This window comes from Lithobates pipiens, unplaced genomic scaffold (genome assembly GCF_037356315.1).
Source record: "Lithobates pipiens isolate NorthernLeopardFrog02 unplaced genomic scaffold, aLitPip1_a1.2 Scaffold_22, whole genome shotgun sequence".
NCBI classification, from domain to species: domain Eukaryota; kingdom Metazoa; phylum Chordata; class Amphibia; order Anura; family Ranidae; genus Lithobates; species Lithobates pipiens.
The window spans coordinates 151,652,611-151,679,375 of NW_027507784.1; the positions used below are offsets into that span (position 1 = coordinate 151,652,611).

The following is a 26,765-nucleotide window of genomic DNA, read 5'->3' on the forward strand; positions in this document are numbered from 1 at the left end:
CTGATATAATTATATAGTTTAAGCTGAACCACATGAACACATTGTTATGCCACATACTGAGGTGCTATTGAATTGCTTGTAGCAGGGGGTGTAAAATTCAAGTCAAAAAGTTTCTGTAGGTTGACCACGACTGCCGTACTTAATGAGATGGGGCACTGAATCTCATTTAGGGTTAGGGCTGGAAGATTTTTGCAGATTTGTTGTAGTTGATCTTATCTGCTACAGAACTAAATTTGTTTAGTTCTATAATTAAAGCTGGTATTGCGACTACAGATTGGAAGATGAAGCAAATTAATCCTGTGTCTGGAGGATGTGAGGATCTGGACTAGCTTGAATGGTGCGTAACAGGTGCTCCATAGTCAAAATAAATACAGGCAGTGTCCACGTTACAAACATCCACATTATGAACGACTCCTACTTACAGACAGAGGGGGAGCATGACATCACTGCTGGCCGCTTGCACTCCACACTGATCCCGGATGCTGCCGAACAGCCACCTTGCAGTGCTGGACTCTTCCCACACTGCAGGTCCTATCCACAAATGCAAACTCATCGATTTCTGAATACTCTTTGATCAGTGGACCATCACATTGATCCTTATTTTGAGCTACCATTTCAGCTGGGTCTGATTTTTTAGTATACTTCCACAGCTGGTCTCTGCTATATACTTCTTGCACATATCATGTATGTGGATGTATGAACGTCTGTGGTAGTTACCATTGTTTTGATTATATGGTGGAGGTATATATTTTTGTATTAAGTCGATAAGCTCAATAAAGTTTGTATTTTTGTAAAACCGGCTGTTCCTTGCTGATGAATTCTTTGCAGACCTTCAGTCCGACCTTTGATATATGTTGCCAGTAATCTAGAGGAACACGCGTCTTATCCCATTACGGATGAGTGGAGCGACCGTTTATATATAGGAAGCAGGCATTACTTGACCCCTTGGATCTTATTACTAGAGGTGTAGTCCAGTTAACTCCTTCATTGGTTGTTTTGTAAGGAAGCACCCATGAATGCATGTTCCTGAGCCAGGCTGTGTGCCTCTATAGACACTTTACGCCGGTAAGTCATGACCCTGCTCCATTCTCACAGGAGTTTGACTGACAGCAGCAGGAGCCTATAGATCTGCTACCCTCAGTTTCACCTGTGAAAGCAGGAAGTGAGGGGGGGAGTAGTGACATGGAACCAGGTAAGTTTTTAGGGACAGAAGAGGGTAGGATAGCTAGTGGGGCAGATAATTAAATGTGAAAACATTTAGACTTTACAACGGCTTTAAACATGTAGCAGGTTTGAGTCAATTTATGCAAATCATAAAAGAATCATGAATAAATTATCCAAATCTATATCTCCACTGTCCTGAAATAAAACTCTGCACTAACTGGAACCTGGAAAACCTTTAAATACACAATTACTGATACTCCTCTGTTGTCAGTACCTTTATTATGTATTTTCTTGTGTTTCTCATGCTCGATCAGAGACTTCCAAACACATGGTAACCTCATACAACAAGGCATTTCATTGTGTAAAATCCACTTTTATTAAGATATATAAAAGCAGCAAGACACTCTTACATTAAGGCCACTTTCACACTGAGGCATTTTTCAGGCACTAAAGGGCTAAAAATAGCACCTGTAAAGAGCCTGAAAAACGCCTCCCATGCCACCCCAGTCTGAATGCTTTCACACTAGAGCAGTGCGCTTGCAGTGCACTTGTAGTGAAGAGTGGATTTGCCTTTAGTAAATAAACCCCCTTGATTCGCTAGACAGACTTCTCTCTGAAGAGGAAGTTTTAGGTGCCATAAAAACTCTGAAGCCACAAACACAGCGGCCCACATGGCCTGACAGCGTTGTACTGTAAAAAGTTTGAAGACTTTTTAACACTGCTTTTAGCTATAGTAATTCCTTAAATTCTTTACTTGATCAGCAGTCCTTTTGTCCTGAGACTCTTACAGCAGTAATAGCGATACCAAAGCGGCACTCTGATAGTAGCTAGTATCTGGTGCATGTCAAACCAGGCTGGGGCCCATTAAAAAAAAAAAAAAAAAAAAGGAAAAAAAAAAAAAAAAAAAGTTAGGTGCAATCCTGCCTTTTGCAGCTTTACTCAGAGAAAAAAGGTACATATAGCACATCGTCACCGGATACCCACATATTTTCTGTCTCTTGATGTGCGTAAAGCATTTGACACGCTTTCGTATCATATTTGCACTATATTTAATGGGGCTTTAGGTGGAGGTGAATATTTCCCCTTTACTCAAAGTCCCAGACCTATATAAAATATGTAGGCTAGAAGTTAGATAGATTTTCTAAAGTACGAGGAATGAGGCTGGGATGTCCTCTATCCTCTCTCCTTTTTGTGCATGCCATAGAGCCCCTTGAAAAAAATTTTCCCCCCCAAATAGTTTTTATTTAACATTTTTTCAATGTACATAGGTGAACATCGTTTGTCATATACTTTAACATTTGGAATTGACATATATGGTTATAGCCAACAGAGATTTACAACTATGTAATATCAGCATAGATTCAAATAACTTATCGGTATCGTTCGGGGAACCAGTTCTTTTTTCTGGTCACCCCATTGGGAGCTTACTGTGACCAGAGGGTGAGCATGTGTCTGTCCATATTGTTGCTCTACTATAATAATATATCAAGGTTCAACAAAACAATTATATTAGCCAATATTCACCAGGAGCTGAATGCTCCAGATTAAAAAAAAAACAAAAAAAAAAAAAAAAAAAAAAACATTAACTTGGATCAACATAACTACCATTGGAAGAAAAGGATAGGAATCTAAATGCATTGTAGATATGAGCCACTAGTTAGTTTTCTGGGAATTGTACCAGTTTATCCATGGTAGCTAGTGTGTTAGGAACACTTTGTTTCCCTTCTATATGTGCTAGCATATTTTCGTATGTGAAATGTGTGGATAGTGTGCGTATGGCATCTATCGTGTTGGGGATTTCTCGGGATCTCCAGAGTCTAAAGGCCCATACACACGATCAGAATTTTTGACAACAAACATGCAAATTAGCTGTTTTGGAGCAACATCCGACTGTGTGTACGCTCCATCGGACAAACTTTTTTGGTTTTCATCTGACTTTTGTTGGCTGTGCGAACGGACAAACTTTCTGGCAACAAAAGTCCGATGGAGCAAAGTCTGATCGTGTGTACAGAAAACCATAGGACTTTTGTACAAAGTACAAACAGGCATGCTCAGAACCAATGCAAAAGATCAGCCAACAATACAGAAGTTGACCAAAGGTGGCGGTAAAGAGCAGAAAAACCACATGATTTGGTGAAAGTTGGCTGAAAAAGTCCTGCTGTGTGTATGCAATACAAGTTCAGGGCCGACGCCCTTTGTACAAAAATCCAAGGGAAAGTTTGTACAAAGTCCTATCGTGTGTATGAGGCTTAAGAATCACCAACTTAACTGCTAGGAATAAGTCGGTGGTATCTCATCAATCCCTATGTTTAGGAGAGCTAGTGAGGGTGATTGTTGGATCTTGAGTCCTGTTACTTAGTGGAAAGTACTGAATATCTCGGACCAAACCTTAGTCAATTTCTCACACTTCCACAATGTATGGAAGAGAGTGCCTGGTTGCGCACAGTTCCTCCAGTATAGTGGAGATGTGAAGGTTACAAATTTGGCTATTCTGTATGGTGTCAAGTACCATCTCTGTAGGATCTTGTGGGAGAGTTCCCAGAGATTGGTGCATTTGGTAGAGGTGTGGGAGTATTGTATTGCTTTGAGCCGTTGTTCATCTGAGGAGGATTGTTTTAAGTCTTTCCCAGGCTAACATGGAGTTTGTTTTGGTAAATATGGATTTGTCATTGAGAAATTGGTAGAACAGTGAAATCCCTCCTCTATGGTATTGTGTAGCGGTGAGGTACATTTGGATCCGCCAAAATAGATGGTAATTAAGAGTTTGTTTGTTTTTGAGATAGGATGTAACTCGGGTATATTTGAATTGTTCAGAAGTGGGTAGGTTATATTCCTTTTGTAATTCATGGAACGATTTTGTCATGTTGTTAGTGTATAAATCTTTTAACCAAGTTATTCCTCTTTTCTTCCAACTCTAAATTTAAGTCAGGGATAATCAGTGTCAAGGTGGATAGGGGTGTAGGAACAGAAATAGAGGGGGATGACTTAGATCTGGAATGTACCATTGTCTTCCATGCGTTTAGGGATGATATCATTGGTAATAAGGTCTTTTTGGATTTTGAGTTGGGTATGGGCTAGCATGAAATCGTACAGGTTCCCTCCTGGTATTAGATTCTGCTCTATGTTACCCCATATTGTCGTAGGATGTTTAGAGAACCATTCTCTGAGTTGCACTAAAATGTTTGCTAGGTGATAGTCCACTAGGTCTGGTAGACCTACACCTCCTGCTGTTTTTTTTTTTTTTTTTTTTTTTTTTTAAGTTTAGAGAATGCACTTCTGGCTTTCTTGCCTTCCCAAATATATCTGGAAAGTATAGTCTAATTTTTGAAAGAATTTCTAGTGGCTAGTATTGGTACGGTGCGGTATACTGTATGTATGGGAGTTTGGGTAAAATTTGCATTTTGAAGGCTGCTAGTCTACCCGCCCAGACAGAGTGTGTTTGCGTAAGCTTTGAAGTTCTTGTTTAAGTGTGGATTCTAGCGGTAGGTAATTTGCCTGAAATAGACGTTCAGGTTGTGCCGTGAGTTTAATTCCTAAATATGTGATGTTATGGTTGTTCCACACGAATGGAAAATTTCTAGTTTGTCGTATGGGGTCGCACCCAAATCTAGGATACAAGATTTGGATTAATTTATCTTATAATATGATAACATTCCATATTTTTGTAATAGATTGGTTACCTTACTCAGGGAAGACACTGGTTGTGTTAGCATTAGTATTACATTAACTGCAAATAAGCGTATGACGTGCCTGCGGTCTTTAATCATAAATCCATGTATATCGGGGGGTTTGTCCGATGCCGGCAGCTAGGGGTTCCATTAAATTAAATATGAGGGGGGGGTAGTGGGCAACCTTGGCGTGTGCCATTTGATATTGAGAAAGGTTTGGACATCATGCCCGATGTGAACACACTCGTGCAGATGGGGAGGTGTAGAGGGCTAGAATTGCTGATAGCAGGTGGCCTTTGAATCCAAATTTTTCCAAAGTTTTTGTGAGGTATGCCCAATGAACTCTGTCAAACACCTTCTCCGCGTCCAATGCAAGAAGCAGAGGGGGCGTTTGACGTTGTCTGGCAATATGGATTATGTTGATCATTCTTCTAGTGGCATCAGATGTTTGACTCCCTTTGGTGAATCCGGATTGGTCCGGGTCAATTATAGTGGGTAAAATATCCATTAATCTTATTGCGATGAGTTTGGCTTATATTTTTTAGGTCGTTATATAATAGAGATATTGGCCTGAAGTTTTGGGGGGGGGGGGGTGTCTGGTGTCTTACCTGGCTTAGGCAAAGTGACTATTAATGCTTCCAGCATTTCAGAGGGGAAGGATGCAGAGGCAGCAGCTTTTTTGAATACTCTGAGTAGATACAGTCCTAGTAATAGTTCAAAATTTTTATAGTATTCCCCTGTGAGCCCATCTGGTCCTGGTGATTTGATCTTGGGGAGGGTGTCTATGACCTTTATGATTTCTGTTAAGGAGAAGGGGGCGTTTAGCTTTTAAATCTGTGATACGGAAATTTGGGGTAGGCTATGTCCGAAGTGGGAGGGTTGTCTGATAATACTGTCTTGGTTTAAGTTATACAGTGCTCCATAATATTCACAAAACTTATCTGTGATGCTTTGAGGGTCCATTATTTTTTGGTTGGATATAGGGTCAATGAGGCGGGATATTTTAGTCTTTAATCGTTGGCCCTGTAATCTCCACGCTTGGTGTTTTCCCTGCTTTGTTGTTGGCCGAGAAGGACATTTTCAGTCTTCTTTCTTTCTGTTCAAAGGATCGGAGTAATTCTATTCTAAGATCATGTCTTATGGAGTCAAGTTTAGTTCCTACTAGAGAAGTGGAGTTTTTATGTTGGATTTCAAGGAGGTTAATTTCTGTAAGAAGGGAGTCAAGTTTCTGCTGCCTCTGTTTCCTAAGCCTCGCACCCAATTGTATAAACATTCCTCTAATGTATGCCTTATGGGCATTCCATAATGTGAACGGGTTGTCCTCAGAGGGGGGGTTTGATCTAAAAGTATTCAGACAGGTGGCTCTGCAAAGTTTTTTTTGGTGGATTTTGAAGTACCTGGAAATTTGCGCGCTAGACAAAGCCGTTATTATTGGGGTATGTCTCTCGCAGCGTTAGTAGGACCGATGCATGGTCCCACCACATGATGGTATCAATTTTAATTAGTAGGACCTTTGGGAAGAGCCATCTGTCTGTTAGGAACAGATCAATCCTTGTGTATATGCAATGTTTATGAGAATAAAACGTCAAGTCCTTTTCATTAGCATGTATACATCCCCATACGTCGTACAGTTCTTGGGAGCGTAGAAAAGGAGCTACTGAAGAGGTCTTCTTAGAAAGTTTTGATGTGGAATCCATTCCGAGTGTCTGGGGTAATATGAGGGAACCTTGTTGGAATTTTTTAATTTTTCCCATCAGCTTATTCAGAAAACGGATTTGGTGTTTGTTAGGAACATACATGTTCACTAATGTATATTTGGTATTATTGATGTTGCATACTATTATGAGATACCGTCCAGAGGGCTCAGAGAATTCTGAGAGGAGTTGAAATGAAACAAACAGTCTTTGACCGCTGTGAAAACTCCCCCTTTTTTTGCTTGAAGAAATAATCTTGGTGGAAATGAGTCTCTTGTACACAGACAACGTTGCAGCAGGAGGAGTCCACTTCTTTCCACAGAGATGCTCTTTTGGCTGGATGCTCTATGCACATTGATAGATGGTATTTTAACTGCCATTGGTTATTGTGGGAATGTCAGTGTGTGGTAGTTAATGGTCATACTCACAGATGAAGAGGAGATCCGCCTTTTCCGGTAAAGCAACCCCGCAGTGGAGTTTTGTAATTTGAAGGGTTCTTGCAGTGTACTCAGGGTTATCCCTCTGTCGTCGATACTGCTGGTCGGTCTTGTGGGTTGGATGGTTGGTCTTTAGATTCCTGCAGCGTAGCATGTGGGCAGTTGAGATGTGCTTTCGGTGTTCTCTGAAGGTAGTTGTTGATCCAGAAACGTCCGTAACGTAACAAAATAAACTAAACAAAGCCAGAGAACAAAAAACAGTTGACAGCTTTAAATGAGAATCCACTGGGGGATTCTTGCAGTGTGCGCTGTTCATTGTGCTGGAGGGGAGATGGGGGGGGGGGGGGGTGCATAGTGTTCTTGCTGTCTTCATGTGTTAAAATGTCTTCTTGCTTTAATTTTCCTTGCCACCACATGTCATTCCTCCTGAATATGTGAGGGTCCCACAGATTGTGATGGGACATGTGGCAGTTCCATAATGATTCCATGGAAAGGGTGGCAGGATTTTTCCATTTATGCATAATGTGATGGTTGTGTAGTGTCTTGGTGATGGTGACAAGATTGCGGCGCCATTGTAGAGTTTACCTAGACAGGTCAGGGAGCAGGTGTATAGAAGCGTATTGGTCTGGGTGTTGTTGGGATTTGCGGAAAGTTTCCAGAATGGACTCTTTGGCCTTATAAAAATGTAGTCTCAGCAGCACCTCCCTTGGAACGTCATCTGCTAGAAAAGATGGCTTGGGGATTCTGTGTATTCTGTCAATTGTAAGCTCTAGTGCAGACATGTTTGGTAGGATAGCGGAGAATAGCTCTTGGGCATATTGCAGAAGCTGTGTTGGTGGTATTGTTTCTGGAATACCCCTCATCTTTAGATTGTTCCTCCTGGATCTATCTTCGAGATCTGCTAAAATGATCTTTGATCCAGGAGATATCTTCACTGTGAGTCTCATGAGCATCCACCATTTCATTAAAAGAGCTTGTGTATTCCCCCATAACACATTCCACTTGATTCGCCCTCTCTCCCATTATTTGGACCTCTGCCTGGCATTTGTTTACTGCATACAGTATGTCGTTGTCTATGGAGGATTTGAGAGACATTAGCATGTCTTTTAAGACCGTGTCGGATGCTGGTTACCCTGTAGTGGTGAATCCTGCTATGGCGTCTGGTGCAGCAGGTGCGCTAGGCCTCTGTAAGGGGTCACTGGCACTCACCTCCATGTCCTGATTGTACAGGCCTGCTTGTGGCGGTTCTGTGCTCTGCCTGCTTTTGGCACGGCTTCTAGTGGTAGGAGTGGAGGCTGCTGAGGAGGATTCACTTCTGGGATTCTCTTCCCCGTTCTCTGTGGTCTGATGGTGGGGCTGACACTGAGGCCTTGCAGCTCCATTCCGTCCCACGGGCTCCGTCGTCATTTTGTTGTGGCCACGATTTGTTGAAGAAGCCCGGCAGCTTTCAGAGCTGTGGCGGCAATTCCTTCCTCCTTCTCGTCATCCCTGGTGAGTCCTGGGTCTGGGCTAGAGTGGATGCGGCTTTCTCCATGGTCGTTCAGCTCCGGTGTCCCCTGGGAGTGTGGCGGAGCTCTTAGGCTAAGCAGCCATCTCCGTGCTCGGATGCCATGGCCCCAGCCCCTTGCAATTTTAATCCGCTCTTAACCCAGGTATACATGGTATTGACGTGACAGGTTACCAGTATAAGCTTTAATTTGCTGACATATTGTCATTTCTTACAGTATCCCTCACCTTGATGCCCAATCTTTTCTGCATCTTAGACCAATTCATGGCTATTTCTGGGCTGGAGGTGAACCAACAGAAATCCCAGGCTGGAAAACAACCGTTAATGCTCGCACCTTGAACCAGTTACAATCCACTTCTCCTTTAAATGGAAGATGCATAGTCTCATCTATTTGGATATCACCCGACTTCCCATCCCACTACATGGTTTTAGACCAATTATCCTGCAATGCTAATGCATCTGACTTAACTTAGGTCTCGTTAGTCCTCCCTACATGCATCTTGGATGGGTCCATATGGTGGCCATTAAGAGGACTACAGGAAACAAAGGAGTTTGAGTAAGAGTTCTCCCGGTTGAGGTCCTGCCTTATTACTTCTGCATTTTGCGATGTCAGTTAATCAGCTATGTATGTGGCTCCACCAAGCCACATTAATATTAAATAGTTTAATGTGTTAGAAAATGCAGGGGGCCCGGTCCTTCCAAATTTCAGAAAATACTCTGGTAGCCTAGCTAACACAAATTGTCCAGTATCACACAACAAAGTGCCTCTTTGGCAAGCTTAGAGGCTGCCAACTTCAAACCCATGGCCATTGACAACCAGATCTGGCCATTTCTCAGAGCAGAAACCACTAATCCCAATGCACTTAATTATTTGACACTCTGGGATAGACTGCAGGTGTCGTATTGGCTACATTCCCCACACAAACCATTCCTGTCCTCTTTGAGACACCCTTTCTTCAAGCTCACGTAGAACCTGCCTCTTCATTACCAAACCACATTTGGCATCATGCGCTTGTGTCACCTGGTTACAGCCTCCGTCCTTCAGTCATTTGCCTCCTTGAAGGAGCGATATGATCTTCCAAATTCTGAGATATTTCACTACCTCCAAAAACATACATTAGTACTCCGCCTATATTAAGGGCCAAACAGACCTACAATTGGGAACCTTGTTTGAACAAAATTTGCTATTCTGATCCTTGTGCCCCTTGTTTAATTTCTAAACTGTATGCACATTATCTTCACCTTCTACTCCTGTACTGCCTCTGTATGCAGATTGCTGGGCCCTTAGACCTCAACATCCTTCTAGACCCTGCAAATTAGGCTGAAATATGGCGATCCACCAAGTCCTCCACAGTGAATATATTCTCCCTAGAGACAAATTACAAGGTGCTCACCAGATGGTACCTAGTCCATGCGAAGATTGCTAAAATTCTTTCAATCTATCCCCCAAATTGCTTTCAAGGTTGCACAGACATTGGAAGCTATTTGCACATTTGGTGGTCCTGTCCTATTGTACTAGCTTTCTGGACTGAGGTGTTTCGCATGCCATCTACCGGCGATGTTACTGCCTGACACCGTAGTTTCACAGTTTAAACTACTGCTATGAAAACCCCCAATCTGTCTCCTTGGAGGTGAAGCATAGGATAAAGTGATTCATGATCCACAGCAAAATAGAAGCAACGCTGCTAGACAGGATTCCTAAACACCTGAAAATTTGGCAACCGTAGGTGGACAACTACATACCGCAGGACTCAGAACCTTGATCATATCCTGTGCACATATCAAGCAGCTCCCCTGGACAACTGGCTCGCTGTGGCTACCATTGAAACCCCTGTTTACCCTCTATTCCTTTGCTTTTCTACCCTACAGAATGTTCTCGTGAACTGTAAATCCGATTGATTGTTTTGGAGCTCCTATATAAAAGATTATCTTCTCATGTCGGCGTTATCAACACATGGTGTGTGTGTTTGTAAATTGAGGTTCAGCTCTACCTCACGTGGCATTTTAGTGCAATGTTTGTTTATGAACCCCTATTGTGTGCTCATTGTTGTACTTTTGTATGGCACTACTACTTGAATGGCAAACTGTATTCAGATCTTTAAATGCAATAATAAAGAAAATTGGTAGCGTTTACTACTGCTTTAACAGAGAAGTAAAAGGAACATGTTTTTTAAACAGTCTAATATATTAGACTTTTTTTTATTATTATTATTGCATGGCAATGGAGGGATAGACATGAAAACTGATTTGGAGAATATTTCATTCACAATTCTTTTACTTACATTTGCATCAAACATCACTGTGACACCCTTCTGGGCATATTGTAAAAAATATGGTGGGGAGGAGAATGTATATTTCTGGAGTGCGGATTTAAACTACAGTTCAGAAAATATACATGGGTGCCTGTGAGTAGCTGTGATGCATCATTGTCATGTGCCAGTGACCAATTATGAAGGGATAATTTACTTTACTTGTGGGGAAGGGTGGGAAGTGCCACTGACCACCAATGACTGTAGGATTGTTTTTTCAAAGGTAAAGAAATGAAAGGTAAAGATGAGCAAACCCAGAATGTTGGTATTTCTCCCTTTATGTGCTAAAACAAAGGTTATTAAATATCACTAAAAGAAAGTAAGTATCATCTGCTTAAAAAAAATAAAAAATAAAATTATATATTGCAATTCATTTGGGTACAGTTTTTTTGACTGTATTTGTCTGTTAAACTATTACAGCACTGAAAACTTAAAAAGTCCTGGTAATCAAGGGGTATATAATGGCTACTACTCAATTGGTTCAAAATTTATATTTATCTAAAGTTTTTTAGTTTAGGATAGCGTACAGACTGGTTTAAACCCCCATCTGTGTGCCATCAGAGAGATTTTTCATCTGGGACACACAACAGCAAAAGAAGAAATCTCCTTGACCACAAAGCCACCCACAATATGCATGCATGCATGCATAATGCGCAGAAACAGAGGTGGGCTTTAATGTCCATGTGCACCACATCTGCGTCTGTGTGGCAGAGCTTCCTGTGCCAAGAGTGGGCTCACTGCATGATTCCCAGCACAGTGACCAAGATGTCAAAGACAGTTCTTGGTCTCTACTAACGGTCAGGAGCTGGCGTAACTGGCTCCCAATCATGTGAACATTGTAACCGCCAATCGCATTGGTCACAGGATTGGCCAGTTTTTCCCATCACCTGGACATAACGACTCCATTAAAGCAGTGCTGAAGCTGGACAGGAAGGGGTTGAGTAACTAACCTCTGTGAAAGCTGTCACACAAACAAGTACCCCACACAGGAAGATTTTCTCTATTCCTTTACCTCCTAAAATTCTTAGAACGTCCTTCACTTACAGTACCATTAATAATGCTCACCAGGACAACTCAAATTGGTGAATCTCCCAAGTGGGAAAAGAGCAATAAAAAAATTGTCATAAGTTCAAACCCTTCCCAACTATCAAAAAGAAGGAATTGCATACAAATGTTATAAGACATAATATCAAAATTAAGATCGGTGCTGAGAAAATCTATATTTTACTTGCTAAACGCCTTACAAGTGTTGCACTGATTACAACAAGCAGAAGAACTTTGAGGTTTACATACCCCTGGTTGAGCAACCATGGTTTAGCTCCATATACAAGTCTGTAAAAATCTGCTCTGTCATGAAGGACTCTAGGAGATGGAGAGTAATACTGTGGTGTGCATTATCTCTAAGGGCTATAAAGAACTGCTAGTCTGCCAGACCACATAGCATTAATATCTGTTTCAAAATCCGCTAATAAGCTACATGCGAGTGGTGCTGCAATGCCACGACAGTCCTGCTGTTCAGAAACGAGGCTAAACCTGATGATGCTAGCAAAATTACTTGATATTGGTAAGCAGGCTAAAAAGAAATCAGCTGTCACCAATGACAGGTAAAAATGCTGCAAAGCAAATTGTAAAATGACAGAACCCAGATGAGAACTGAAAATACTAGCATGACAAATATTTAAAATTTGTGGATAAAAGGTTACAGCTATTGTTTTAACAAATATGTGGCTTTAGAATACCAGCATTAAAGTGGTTCTAAAGCCAAAACGTTTTACTACCTTAATGCATTCCCTGCATTAAGGTAAAACATGTTTTACAGCTTTTTCTCCCCCACCTCACCTGCTTACACAAGTCCTCAATCGATCCAATACTGTGCACAGCTGCATCTTTTTGTCTCTTACTCTTCACCAAGGATGATCTCAGGCGTGTTCGCATACTCCACGTGCAGAGCCCACTAGGAAGTCGGCGCAGCGCTGCGCTAATCACAGGCAGTGAGACATTGCCCAATCTCTGCAGCCACGCATTGGGGCAATGTCTCACTGCCTGTGATTAGCGCAGCGCTGCACCGACTTCCTGTCAGGCTCTGCTCGTGGAGTATGCAAACAAACTGCTGCCAATCATATGCTGTCAGAAGGAAGCAGAGGGCGGGGCCAAGCAGTGTGTGCGTCTATAGAGCGCAGCTACATAGACACACACACAGCTTGGGAGCGAGCAAAGCTCACTGTCGGGACCCCAGAAGAGAAAGTTCGGTCATACTGGACAGAGCAGATGAATAACATGAACAGGTCTATTTATAAAAAAAAAAAAAAAAAAAAAGCCTTTAGTAACACTTTATTGGTCCCTTTTATTGGTTCCTTTAACAAATATCAAAGAATTGTTCTATAAGGAAACTGTTAACATCTTTAACAATATCCTTAAATCCTAAAACCTTAAAAGCTCTATGAAAGGTAGAGAGCATGACAGTGTATGGATAACACACCTTGAGGTTCAACTCCTTGACTTTCTGCACCTTCCCTGCCCATCTGTCCTACTTGGTAGTAGGCACTGTCAGCACCTCGCAATGTTTCTTTTCTCTGCGCAGATAGGTCTGGGCTTTTCCCACCTGTGCCACGAAAGAATGATAAGACCCCTGAAGGCTTTTTACCTGAAACCAAGACAAAATCAGTGCTTTTATTAAAAGCCTATTTAAAAATGCAAAACTGGTTTGCTCAATACATTACCAGAAGGACATTTTTTAATATGAGTTCAGTAAAACTTGGGCTCCCTCACCACATTCTTTACCAGAGAAAAAATAGTCACTAGGGCACACAAAATGTGAAACTCAGCTCAGCTAAAAGCAAAGGGAATACAGAACCTCTCAGCATGGGTTTGGATCAGATTTACTTGTCTCTCACCAGACTGGTAATTCTTATTGCAGTGAAAACTAGAAACAGGCTTGATCCTATTTAAAAGCCTTTTCAAGCCACCCAAAGATTTTAACACCAGCACATAAAAAGCACACCGATTTAAATAAGTGTATAACCAAGTAAAATATGTGAGCTACCACCATTGTACTCATTCTCCAAAGGTTTGTTGCCTGGCTTTGCCAATGACTTTTATACTTTAAACATGTCTGACCAGGAACAAAACTGCAAAAGACAGGATTTCTTATTCACCACTAGAGTCCACAGAAGCATACAGGAAGTCTATATCCTTTGGGTTATACTGCTTACCACAGGAGGACTAGAAACTAGAAAATGGTGAGTATAAAAGTATATTTATCTCATCTAAGGGACAGGGGAAGCCTTTAACATTTAGGATGTTCAAGAGCAGTCCTTTCTTCCAGACTGAAGCTCAAACCACATCCAGACAATGGTGGGAAATTTCCTTTTGGCGAGCTGGACAGTGGGAACACAGAACAGTGTCCTTGTTCAAGTAATTTCCTTGTTTCCTCAGGGCCAGAAAATCAGGATGTTTAAGGTAGGTAGGCATCTTTCAGGTCTCCATGATGATGTAAACCAATCACCAACCAGAAATACACCAAGCTGAAATTATACATCTTCTTGAACATGTCGAGACCCTTGAGATCTAGGATAGGCTGAGATGTGGGCTTTAATTTGGACCCTGTATCTGTCGGCTTACAAAAGAGAACTCTGTTGGACTATAAAGGTGTTATTACCTGTAACCTATGCTCTCTTTTTATGGGGTAAGCGTACTCTTCCACAACGTCACCTTCTGGATGTAGGCATGCAAGACTGTTTTGAATAAGCATCTTCCCTCAAAAGGCAGCCCCTCAATGTGCTATATGTAGATAACATCTGTTGACCAACAGATAAGCCATAGGATCCTTATCAAGTTGACAGAGAAAATGCCCAATAATGAAAGCTGCCTTATGGAATCCCTCTAGGCATCTACTGAGAAGCTCAGGACTCTGGGAATATCTTAAGTAGCTACCAAATGGCAGAATGTTCCAGATCAGATTCTCTGAAACAGAGCAACTGCTTCACCCAGACCTTGGCAAACTGCAACATTAGCCACCAAGGGCTGCCGTGCTGCTTCCTTAGGGGACAATGAAACCCTAAAGAGCGCATCTATCGTCTAATCTATGGCATCTTTAAGGACTGGAACATCATTCAACGGGACTGTCAGGTTCTTATTCAAATAATAATTAACAAGTCAACAGCCAGAAAACCCCCTTTTTTTAAAAAAAGTTTGCAATTTGTTTTTACTTTATGGAGTATTGGTGACCAAAACATTTTGGTGCTGAAAACCTCTTCTCTGGATGAACTCAATCAACATAGATCACTTTCTGCAAGTGAAGGGGCACTCTAAAAAGGACTTGGGAATTTTTTGTCAGATGCCAGAAGGCAAAACCCTGGACTTTAAGGAAAGAAGATTCAAGTAGCAGTAACTTAAGGTTAGTGCGACACATTCACCAGGAAACTCACAGGAACCTTCTGTGTCTGAGAGAACCCAGGGACCCCCCGAGATTCCCTACTGAGAGTACTTCTCTACAGCGGGTCCCTGGTCCGAAATGGTTTCCACTTGTTCCTTCTGCTCCTCTTGCTAAACTTCCTCTGACACGTCCTTCTGCAAAAAGGGGTAGCACCCACGCCTGCATTCCAGGCTAGTGACAGCTTCTAAGAGCTTGTCTCCGTACAGAAAAGGATATGGAGGAAGGAGGAAGGATTATGCCCTTGAAACCGTGGAGATACCAAATAAGGGCAGGGTTTCAGCATGGACTGGTGAGTACCGGTTTATAGAGTCGTGATAACCCCTTACAGTGTGTTCCTTTTGAATGGGCTGAATCACAACTGGACTGTAGCAAAAGTAGCGCATGCAATACTTTAAAAAAAAAAAAACAACCAGATTGCATGGTACGTCTGTATCATGTGATCCAGTGTAGGCAAACGCACTGCATTTGTGAACTGTGTTTGGGTTGTCATCAACTTATCATTGACACCTGCTGAAGTTTGCAAATGCAGTGAGTTTTGAATATAGCATGGGAAACATGCATGGATTGAGCTTTCCGTCACCGTATTTTGGTGTGAAAAGGCCCTCAAGAAACAGCTCCTATAAAAAAATATATGTGACCCTGTACTTGCTGTACCCTGATGGACAGAAGTCAACTTGCTCAGTGGTCATGGAAGGCAGGATGGCTAAGATATAAAGCAAAGGCTGTTGAGCAAGAAAATCCTGACTGTCCCACCCCTTTTACTCACTTCCACAGACTGTATATTACCCCATAAGAAGAGAAGCACATGTCCTGGAGCCATCCTGTGCCCAAAACACCACACACAAAAGGGAGCTGTAAGGGATTATCACGACTCAACAAAAAAGTACTCACCAGTCCATGCTGCAGAGCTTAATAGGCCCAAACATCACCCATCATGTTGGGCATGCCCTGCAGGACCTTCAGGAAATAGACATCTTCTCTAGGATCACTGCCCTAGACCTGTAGGGCATCCTGCCTGTGAAATCCCTAGGTATGCTTTAAATTGTAGGTCACTACCTGCAGGATCCAGTGCTGAATGGTAGGCATTACAGGCCATAGCCAACTCAGATCAGGCCCCCCTCTGCCTGGATTGGAGTGTATATAACAGGCCCAGGAACAAAGTCCCATAAAAAGATCTTCAGAGAGACTCGAAAAAACATCCATTAACTTTCAACACCACTAAGGCTTAGGCCGCGTACACACGGTTGGACTGTCGTTTCAGCGGACAATCCGCTCGTGTGTGTGGGCTTCAGCGGACTTTTTCAGCGGACAGTCTGGCGGACTAAGTCTTTCGGAATTTCCGTAATATTGTCCGTCCAAACTTGGTTTCAGCGGACAGTCCGCTCGTGAGTAGGCAAGTTGGACGGACTAAGTATGGCGCATGCTCAGAAAGGATTTACTCGGCCGAAGGTTGCATTGCAGTGTATTGGACGTCGTATTTCTAGTCCCATCGTACGTGCTGTACACGTCATCGCGCAAGCTTTCGGCAGACTGTCTGTTCATCGTGTGTGGTCAAGTCCGTAGGACGGACTGTCTGTGGGATTGTCTGACGGACTTAGTTGGACGGACAGTCCGCCTGTGTGTACGCGGCCTTAGTTGTGCTAAGAGGGGTTATGCCTGGGCAGAGACTTCCACCTGAAGGTGGCCACGTAACCCATGTAGCAATGAATAAAATAAAAATAATGCACAAAGCAAAAAAAGAATCTGAATCCAAAATACATATGAAAACAAAGGGCCGTTTCTTCACAGCGCACGTGCTGACGACATCATCCGCGCAAAACACAGAAACCATCTCCTAAACTGCGCTAGTTTAGGAGATATTTACAGTACCTATAGGCAAGTCTTATTCTAGGCTTACCTATAGGTACAACTTCCACAAAGATGTGCACAATCTCTTTAGGCTTGGGCTTGCACACTGTGAACCCATTCTGGGGAGGAAGGGATCCATTCCTACAAAGGTAGATTGATGTGGAGCTTTGTTACCTGGCTATTCATGTAAAGACAAAAATAATGTGACCCTTGTGATGGGGGTTAGATAATTAAGGTAAGAAAACACCCAAGAGGGGAGGTTAAGGATCCTCATGAAGAGTACCTCTTGAATATAGTCTGCATAAGGAAATTGGGCTTTTTTAATATCAGCACTTGGACTTTTTTTTTTTGTTAGTTTTACATGTATATTCTGCATTTGCACAGGTGGTCACATGTGTGATATTCACAGATTGTCACTTAATACATACTCCGTGCCATGGTTTAGTGAAATATCTTTTATTGGTCCATAGATCGTCACATGATTGATTTTTGTTAAATTTTTTTTTACATTCAAGAATATTTGCCATTAGGTTGTAGAATATCTTTATTATTTATATATATAAATAAATAATATACATATATATATATATATATATATATATATATATACATATACATATATATATACATATACATATATATATATATATATATATTACATGGTCACACCAAATTCTGAGCAAGAACGCGGTGATGTACAACACATACGACAGGACTATAAAAAGGAAGTTCAAAACCCAGTAGCCAATAGCTTCCATCTGAGCATGCCTGGGTTTTTGCATGTCGGAATTGCATACATGCGATCGAAATTTCCGATAGAAAGTTTATCGGAAAAATTGAGAACACGGTATCAAATTTTTGCTAGCGGGAATTCAGGAATTCTAATGGAGCATACACACGGTCACATTTTCCGATGAAAAGCTCTCATCGGCCTTTTGCTGGCCAAAATTCTGATTGTGGGTACGCGGCATAAGAGCAGAGGATGATTACAGGCTGCAGACATAGGCACCATCAGTATGCAAAGATAGGAGGCAAGGCCTCAGGCACTTCCTAAAACCAGACAGCTGGTAACAAATGAGGGTCAGAAGGCGACCAGGGTCAATGTAGGAAGACCGCAGTAACAGATCGAAGTTCCATGTGGGTCTTTGCAAACTGAAGCAGCAAGGAGAGGTGCTGTGTGGTGGGAGAGCATGGATGACTGGGCTGGCCCTCCTGTAGGCAGCAACATAACAGTGGTTAAAGACTCCCTGTGGAACTCAATGAACGAGAAAATATATTTTGTTTATTTAATCTGAACTTCGTACGGAGTAAAAAAATAAATAAAAAATAAAATAACTTGGTTCTATATTAATTCAAAATCATCATACATTTTTTGCATTTAAGTGCAACTAATCTAAGTACCTGAATTTGATGTGGTGTCAGTCTCTGATAATTATCTGTACACTAGAATTCAGATTGGGAGAGGAAGGGCAGCATTAGGACCAAACTAGTGGTTTACATGCACGTGCAACAAGCAACATGCAAAAAGGAGCGAGCAGAGTGGTCAGAAGACACGACTATCTTTGTCCGCTGTATGCGATATTTCTGTCATTTGTAGGTCACCATGTCTCAAAAAGGAAGCTCGTAAACCTGCATTACATTCAGTCAGCCAATGAAGAGTTATGGTCTATACGTTTTATGTTCTATAGGGAACTGTCTTTTTTGTGCTTTGATAGAAAACAAACGAGCCACAGAAAATGTCAAGTGAACTTTCCGATATGACCATTTCTTTTAGAGAAGAAATCATTTTAGAAATAAATCCTAGTGTTTAAGAATAAGAAAATTTAATTTACCAATCTGTTAGCCATGTTTACAGCAAATACTTTCTGTATATAAATACACTGAGTGGTTCCAGCTTTTACCATCTGGTACGCTATACATATGAAATAAAGTTTAACCTACTGGCACTCTGAGTTTCTGCATCAGCTGTGCGGGTTGACTGTGTCAGGTTCGGCTCGGGTGCTTTGGCAGGGCTGCTGGTTTTCGGTCTGCTTTCAATCATACTGGAAATTAAAAAATAAGAATTTTGGAAAACAGTACAAGGTGGTTTATTATTAACAACTTCATGTTTTAGGTCTCATGCACAATGGATATTTTGCCAGCTCTCCTAAATACATTTTCTCCTGGCAGCACACATTTAAATGCGCCAAGCACTTGGGGGTCAATTCAGAATAATTTATTCTGGCCACGGAAATGAATTCACGCTGAAACTAGCATTACCGCACATTTAGAAGTGTCAAGCATTTTTTCTGCCAAAACACAGCTGCTCCTGGGCACGTTGGCTGTGTGTTTTTTTGGCCTCTAAATGCCTATGCGTGTATTAACACATAGGCTAGCATGCGCGCCTCTAACAGCCACGTGAAAAACGACCAGTGCACATGAGGTTCTCTTAATTTGCCTTGAAATTTGAAAAAACAGTGTCCTACATGCTTCATTTTGATTTAACACTAATTGATGTATCGTTTTCTTTGTAACATAATGAATGATGCAATGACTGCTAGTCCAAGCCAAGACTATCTGCACTTATGAATAAGTTGGATCCGATTTAGACAACTGCAAATCATTCAGGAGGTGCTGGAAGTCCATTATAATTTCTCCACACTTTTTTTCCCTTCTGTGTTGGGTTATTTCTCTCTGGTTAAATATCCACTATACAATTCTTAAAGATCACAGCAGAGGGTGTTAGGCTTCAGACACGCTGTGCTGCCTGAAACTTTAACAAATCCCACTGAAGTCACTGCTCTGTTGCATTAGTGTGTTTTTCAGTTTGAGCTATTGAGCTCTTAAAAAAAAAAAAATAAAATAAAATAAATAAAACACACCACCACACACTTTATGAGAAAGTATATTATTCACATACAATAAATTGTCCTTTTAAATGATCAATTCTGAAGACAGATTGCTTAAAACTATTAAACATTAATAGTAAATTTACATATAATATGGCGACAGGCGTAAAGCACACCTCGCTGCCCCTTAACCCAGTCCAGAATGGACAGCTGCCAGAGAGGTAAAACATTCCAACAGCTGTCCGTTCTAGTGGGAATTCAACCTCATTGAAAATACACGAAATCAACTTCAAAATAAAAACTGTAACAGGGTAAACTATGGCATAATATTAAAAAGTGGTAGTGAAGTTTTCTAAATTGTAGCTACAGATAAGCCTATAAGGCTTACCTGTAGGTACAGTCAATATCTCCTAAACTTGCGGTGTTTAGGAGATATTCACACTGGATGCAACTGGTAACGTCACCAATGCATGTGTTCTGAAGGTCCCGATGTTCACAACTTCATGCCAGAGCATGCGCGGGAGTGACGTCATCACGTTCCCAGCCACTCACACAGCCAGAGCTCGTGAACCTGGAAGGAAGACCGGGGAAGACGTAAGCCTCGTCGGTGGTGACCGCACACTATAATAAAAAAAAATAGGGGAGGGGAAAGTTGTGACTTTAATTGAGGCCACGACTGGGTTAAGCCATGTACCTCCATCCCTGTCACTCTGACAACGAAAGTACAATTGCGACAGGAGGCAGAAAAGATATTGAGGGGTGGGACTTTGTATGATGCGCATGATGAAAAAATGAAAGTAAAAGTGGGAAATTAGAATGTTTAATAAAACATAAAACGTTTAAATACATTAAATCACATATGCACAAAGGATTGCATGCATAACATGATGCCAATTTCAAGCTTAAATATGAACTAGTAATCGCATATCGAGGGATCCACCAAAATTCAAGGTTGGGTATACAAGTTAAAAGAATAATACCTGCACAATCAATAGTCTTTTGAACCCTATCGAGGTAAAAATTATGAACACATATCACGGTAGGTGTGTAGCTGAGGGACACCGGGTCTAATAGCTCACCACGTTTCGCGGCTTGTAACCGCTCTTCAGGAGCGGACATGTGGTATCTGCAATAAGAAAATGAACTGGCTAAGTAAGTTAGCTATGTCAAGGTAGTGGAGGGTAAATGAATACCCTCCCAGACTAGACCATTGAGACAGGATGACTTACAAATATGTGGACACTAGAAAACAAGATTTCAATGCCATAGGCCACCTGAGGACGTCCGTGCCAGGAGCCGAGAGGGTATGTCCCATCATAAGCAACAGCCCAGGTGGATCCGGGCTGCCCGAGCACCCCTGGAGAAATGTAGGAGAGGATGAAGTGTGGTTATATCAAGGTGTAAAACAATGTTGAAGCTATGTGAATGGGATAGTAATGGAGGAATGAGTGGGCGGGCTGGGGAAAGTGGTGAGTGCAGGGTGAAGGGAGAAAATGGTGGCCAAACGTGGGTGAAGGTGGAGGACCATGGTGGAAGGTCATCACCCGGACACCCGATAAGATGGGGAAAATGTGATCTAAATGGTGACAATTGAATAAAAAAAAATGTACCTATATTGAAAAGCCCGGGGGTGGGGGAGACAGTCCAACCATGAGCGTGAAGCTGTTGTGCAGGAAAGCTCAGAGAAACCCAGACCCGACCAGGGCAGCCGCCCAGAAATGGACGCTGCCACAGACACACCCACTATGTCACAGACACGAGTGTAGAGGAGACAGAGGCGGGAACGCCAATGTACGGGTAGGGACTCGTCCGGTCCCTGACTCCACTGCAATCTTGCCCACACCTCGTGGAGGTTGATAGTACACAGCCAGTAGAACCGCATCACCATGATGTCGTCGGGTAGCCTATGGCATTGACATCTTGCTTTCTAGCGTCCACATATTTGTAAGTCACCCTGTCTCAATGGTCTAGTTTGGGAGGGTATTCATCTACCCTCCATCACCTAGACATAGCTAACTTGCTTAGCCAGTTCATTTTCTTATTGCAGATACCACATAAGTCTGCTCCTGAAGATCGGTTACAAGCCGCAAAATGCGTCAAGCCATTAGACACTGTGTCCCTCAGCTACACACCTACCGTGATATGTGTTCATAATTTTTTACCTTGATAGGGTTCCAAAGACTATTGATTGTGCACATATTCTTCTTTTAACTTGTATACCCAATCTTGAATTTTGGTGGACCTCAATATTAACCACCTCGCGCCCGCCCTATAGCCGAATGACGGCCGTAGAGCAGGCGCGTTCGTCCGGGTGGCCGTCCCTAATGTTTACTTCCGCAATGCGTGCTGCCACGGGCACGCATCCCGGAAGTTCTGTGTTCGCCGTGTCCCCCGGGGACAGGCAAACACAGATCGCTGTAAACGGCCAATCACAGCGGCTGTTTACAGCGTGATCGGCGTGTCCAATGGGAGATGATCTCATATGTAAACATATGAGATCATCTCTCAGCGCCGCTCTCCCTCCTCACACAGACAGTGTGAGAGGGGAGAGATGAACGGCTGCAGCGACAGCCGTTCTGCCTCGAGTTAAAAAAAAAAAAAAAAAAAAAGTGCCATCCTCCCCCAGCAGTGCCACCCGCCCCCAGCAGTGCCACCCGCCCCCAGCAGTGCCACCCGCCCCCAGCAGTGCCACCCGCCCCCCAGTGCCATTTGTCATCAGTGCCACCTGTCAGTGTCACGTGCCATCTGTTGTCAGTGTCACGTGTCATCAATGCCACTTATCAGTGCCATCTGTCATCAGTGTCACGCGGCATCGGTGCCACGTATTAGTGCCATCTGTCATCAGTGCCACGTATTAGTGCCACGTGTCATCAGTGCCACGTATTAGTGCCACGTGTCTTCAGTGCCACATATTAGTGCCACGTGTCTTCAGTGCCACATATTAGTGCCACGTGTCTTCAGTGCCACATATTAGTGCCACCTGTCATCAGTGCCACATATTAGTGCCACCTGTCATCAGTGCCACATATTAGTGCCATCTGTCATCAGTGCCACATATTAGTGCCATCTGTCATCAGTGCCACATATTAGTGCCATCTGTCATCAGTGCCACATATTAGTGCCATCTGTCATCAGTGCCACATATTAGTGCCATCTGTCATCAGTGCCACGTGTCATTGTCCTGGTGCTTCAAAAGTGTAATAAATAGTCAACAAGTTAGATGTGTAATTTATGTTCCTAGAACACACGATGGCGCTACCTGCATGTTGGGCCTCTCTATGTGGCCAGGCTGTGAAAAAGTCCCACACATGTGGTATTGTAATACTCAGGAGGAGTAGCAGAATTTTTTGGGGGGGTGTCATTTGTGGTATACACATGCCACGTGAGAGAAATAACCTATTACAGTGACAATTTTGTGGAGAAAAAAAAAAAAGAAAAATCTTAATTTTGCAAAGAATTGTGGGAAAAAAACTACAACATCAAAAAGCTCACTATGCCTCTTACTAAATACCTTGGAATGTCTACTTTCCAAAAAGGGGTCATTTGGGGGGTATTTGTACTTTCCTGACTTGTTCGGGTCACAAGACGCGAGATAGGCCACCAGTACATCAGATGTGATCAATTTTGTGCGATTCGCACCACAACTTGTAGACTCTCTAACTTTCACAAAGACCAAATAATACCCACTAATTTGGGTTATTTTTACCAAAGATATGTAGCAGTATAAATTGTGGCCAAAAAGAAAAAATTAATAATTTGCATAATTCTGTCACAGAAACAAAGAAATATGCGTTTTTTTCAAAATTTTCGGTCTTTTTTCATTTATAGCACAAAAAATAAAAACCCCAGAGGTGATCAAATACCACCAAAAGAAAGCTCTATTTGTGGGAAAAAAAGTACAAAAAATTCATTTGGGTACAGTGTTGCATGACTGAGTAATTGTCATTCAAAGTGTGAGAGCACCGAAAGCTGAAAATTGGTCTGGGCAGGAAGGGTGTTTAAGTGCCCAGTAAGCAAGTGGTTAATGTCCTTGTTTGTAAACATATGATTACTAGTTCATATCTAAACATGAAAGGTTATGGATGCTTATGTGACTTAATGTATTTAAACATGGTTTTTATGTTTTATTAAACATTCTAATTTCCCACCATTACTTTCATTTTGTCATCATGAGCGTCATATAAAGTCCCACCCCTCAGTATCTTTGCTGCCTCCTGCCGCAATTGTGCTTTCATTGTCAGGGTGACTGCACACTGCTGGAGGGCCTCGTTCCAAGGCAAGCATTTCATAATGTACTAGTAAGCAATGCATACTAGCACATTATGCAATTATCTTGCAGAGGATTATATATATATATATATATATATATATATATTTTTTTTTTTTCTTTTTTACACTTGCCGCTTTAACATGGTTATGAAGGAGCAATTTCACTACAGGTATTATGAATAAACCTCTTCCCTCAACTGTATGTGTATTCAGTTTTTTTTAAACGTTTTTTTTTTAGCAACCAACCTTTCATGATACAGTTTCAAATAAAAAAATAAATAGAACACTTCTGCTCTACTAATGACAAGTAATAATTGCTTCCACTGGGAATAACACATGCACATTCTGCCAGCTCAGCATAGTCCTGCAGATGTTAGGCTCATTACACATTCTATCATAAATACTGCATAGAGATACAAAGAATGAAACAAATAATTTAGTTCACACCCTGATAGATTTGTTCCTGGTTATAAAAAGGGAATACAAAATGATGACAATAAAACATTTAAAAATGATGAACGTACCTGGTAGGAAGAGAAGCTTCTTCCACACAGCTCTTCACAGATGCTTTGGACAAATCATCCAGTGCATTCCTATATTCTTTACAGCTAAGGAAAAAAATATATGCATATAGCTTTAGAAATAAAACTTAAATCAACTAGAATTGCTTCCTAACTCAACAGCACATAATGTACCTTACTAAATGTTTGTTTTCGTAGCCACAAAGCCAACTTACATAGTAAACCGCTTTGAACATTTTGTCCTAAATATGTAAACTAAAGTTGATTAAGCAGGCATAGGAGTACAAAAAAAAATGTATCCACATAACATTCCAATAAACAAATACGTTATGGACCTACAAAACTTAAAGTGATACTAAATATACACTGTTTAAAGGATAGCTCCTCTTTCTGTATGGAGATGATGACACAAATTGTAAGACTATCCAAGTACCTTTTCCTAAATGATACAAAGTGGTCACATCACCCAGATCTTTCCCAGCCTGTCCTGTAAGCAGGAGGCGCTTCTAGTCCTCTGCTGTTGGTCACATGTATCAAATAAAACAAGTCTTTGGGGTACAGAGTAAAAATAATCAATATCAAACAGTTTTAAATCGGCATACAAATATATATTTGAAATGAAATCTTAGTGTTTTTTTTCCTTGATTTCTACACCAGTCACAACCCTCCAGCCTCATTACACACAATCGGATTTTCTGCAGACAAAACCTCTGACTTTTGTCTGAAGGCGTGTGCCTGGATTTTGTCTTGCATACAAATGGCAAGGAATTCTCAGCCAACAAACACAAATGTAGTAACGTACTACAAGGTTTTTCAGCTCTTTAGAGCCACCCTTTGGGCTCCTTCTACTAAAACAAAATTAGCAGAAGTTTGTTGAGTGTTGATTCCTGCTTTTAATTTTGTGCTTTTCAGTTAGTTCGGCTGAACGTCTGGTCGTCAACCAGACATGTTGTGGAATCGGAGGCGGTAACTTTTTCATTATTGGCCTTGGAGTTATTGGTTTGACCAAAGCTCAGTCCAGCAACAGGAGGAGGAGGTGTTCTTGGACCAAAAATTGGTTGCTTTATTAAATCGTGACCAATTTTGTCATATGCCTTTGCTGTGGGAGCTCCAGTAGAATAATCGGGATGTTTTGCGGAATTATCTCTGGATGACGGGACCCTGCTTTCACTTGGCATTTCTGACCCCCTGTATTAAGTAGCAGGACACATGCATGGAGCTTTTATTTAAATTTTTTGGTTGAATAATAATGATTTGATTTTTGTATGCATAGAATGCACTTTTTGCTTAGTTCTACTGGCAGATAGCATGTCTAATTGTATTTGTTTTCTTTTTTTTAACCACTTCAGCCCTGGAAGAATTTACCCCCATCCTGACCAGAGCACATTTTGCTATTCGGCACTGCATCGCTTTAACAGACAATTGCGCAGTCGTGCGACGTGGCTCCCAAACAAAATTGAAGTCCTCTTTTTTTCCCACAAATAGGGCTTTTTAGTAGTATTTGATCACCCCTGCGGTTTTTATTTTTTGCGCTATAAACAAAATAAATGCTATAATAAATATCCCCCAAAAATATATACATTTTTTCCCCTCAGTTTAGGCAGATACGTATTCTTCTACATATTTTTGGTAAAAAAAATTAAAAATAAGCGTTTATTGTGTAAACCAAACATTATAGCGTTTACAAAATAGGCGATAATTTTATGGCATTTTTATAAATTTTTTTACTAGTAATGTTGGCGATCATTGATTTTTATCGTGACTGCGACATTATGGTGGACATATCGGACATTTTTGGGACCATTGTCATTTATACAGCTATCAGTGCTATACAAATGCACTGATCCCTGTGTAAATGACACTGGTAGTGAAGGGGTTAACCACTAGGGGGCAGTACAGGGGTTAGGTGTGTCCTGGAGTGTGTGGGGGGCGTGGCTACATGTGACACATCACTGATCTCTGCTCCCGATGACAGGGAGCAGAGATCAGTGACACTGTCACTAGGCAGAACAGGGAGATGCTTGTTTACATTAGCATCTCCCCGTTCTTCCTCTCTGTGAGGAGATCACGGGTATCACCAGCAAA

The 26,765-nt window shown here is 41.7% G+C and overlaps 1 protein-coding gene across 3 annotated transcripts in view; it reads right to left on the minus strand.

Moving 5' to 3' along the window:
* The window catches only part of PIKFYVE (phosphoinositide kinase, FYVE-type zinc finger containing), a 390,505-nt gene that overhangs the window by 111,107 nt on the left and 252,633 nt on the right, over positions 1-26,765 (minus strand). For 2 of the 3 annotated variants that reach the window (XM_077448459.1, XM_077448457.1), the window contains 3 exons: positions 24,684-24,767; positions 19,004-19,104; positions 13,259-13,423 (listed from right to left, as the gene is read on the minus strand). In XM_077448459.1, the coding sequence (XP_077304585.1) occupies positions 13,259-13,423; positions 19,004-19,104; positions 24,684-24,767 (350 nt within the window). The remainder of the gene's footprint in view (positions 1-13,258; positions 13,424-19,003; positions 19,105-24,683; positions 24,768-26,765) is intronic. The other variant, XM_077448458.1, reaches the window with a different exon arrangement.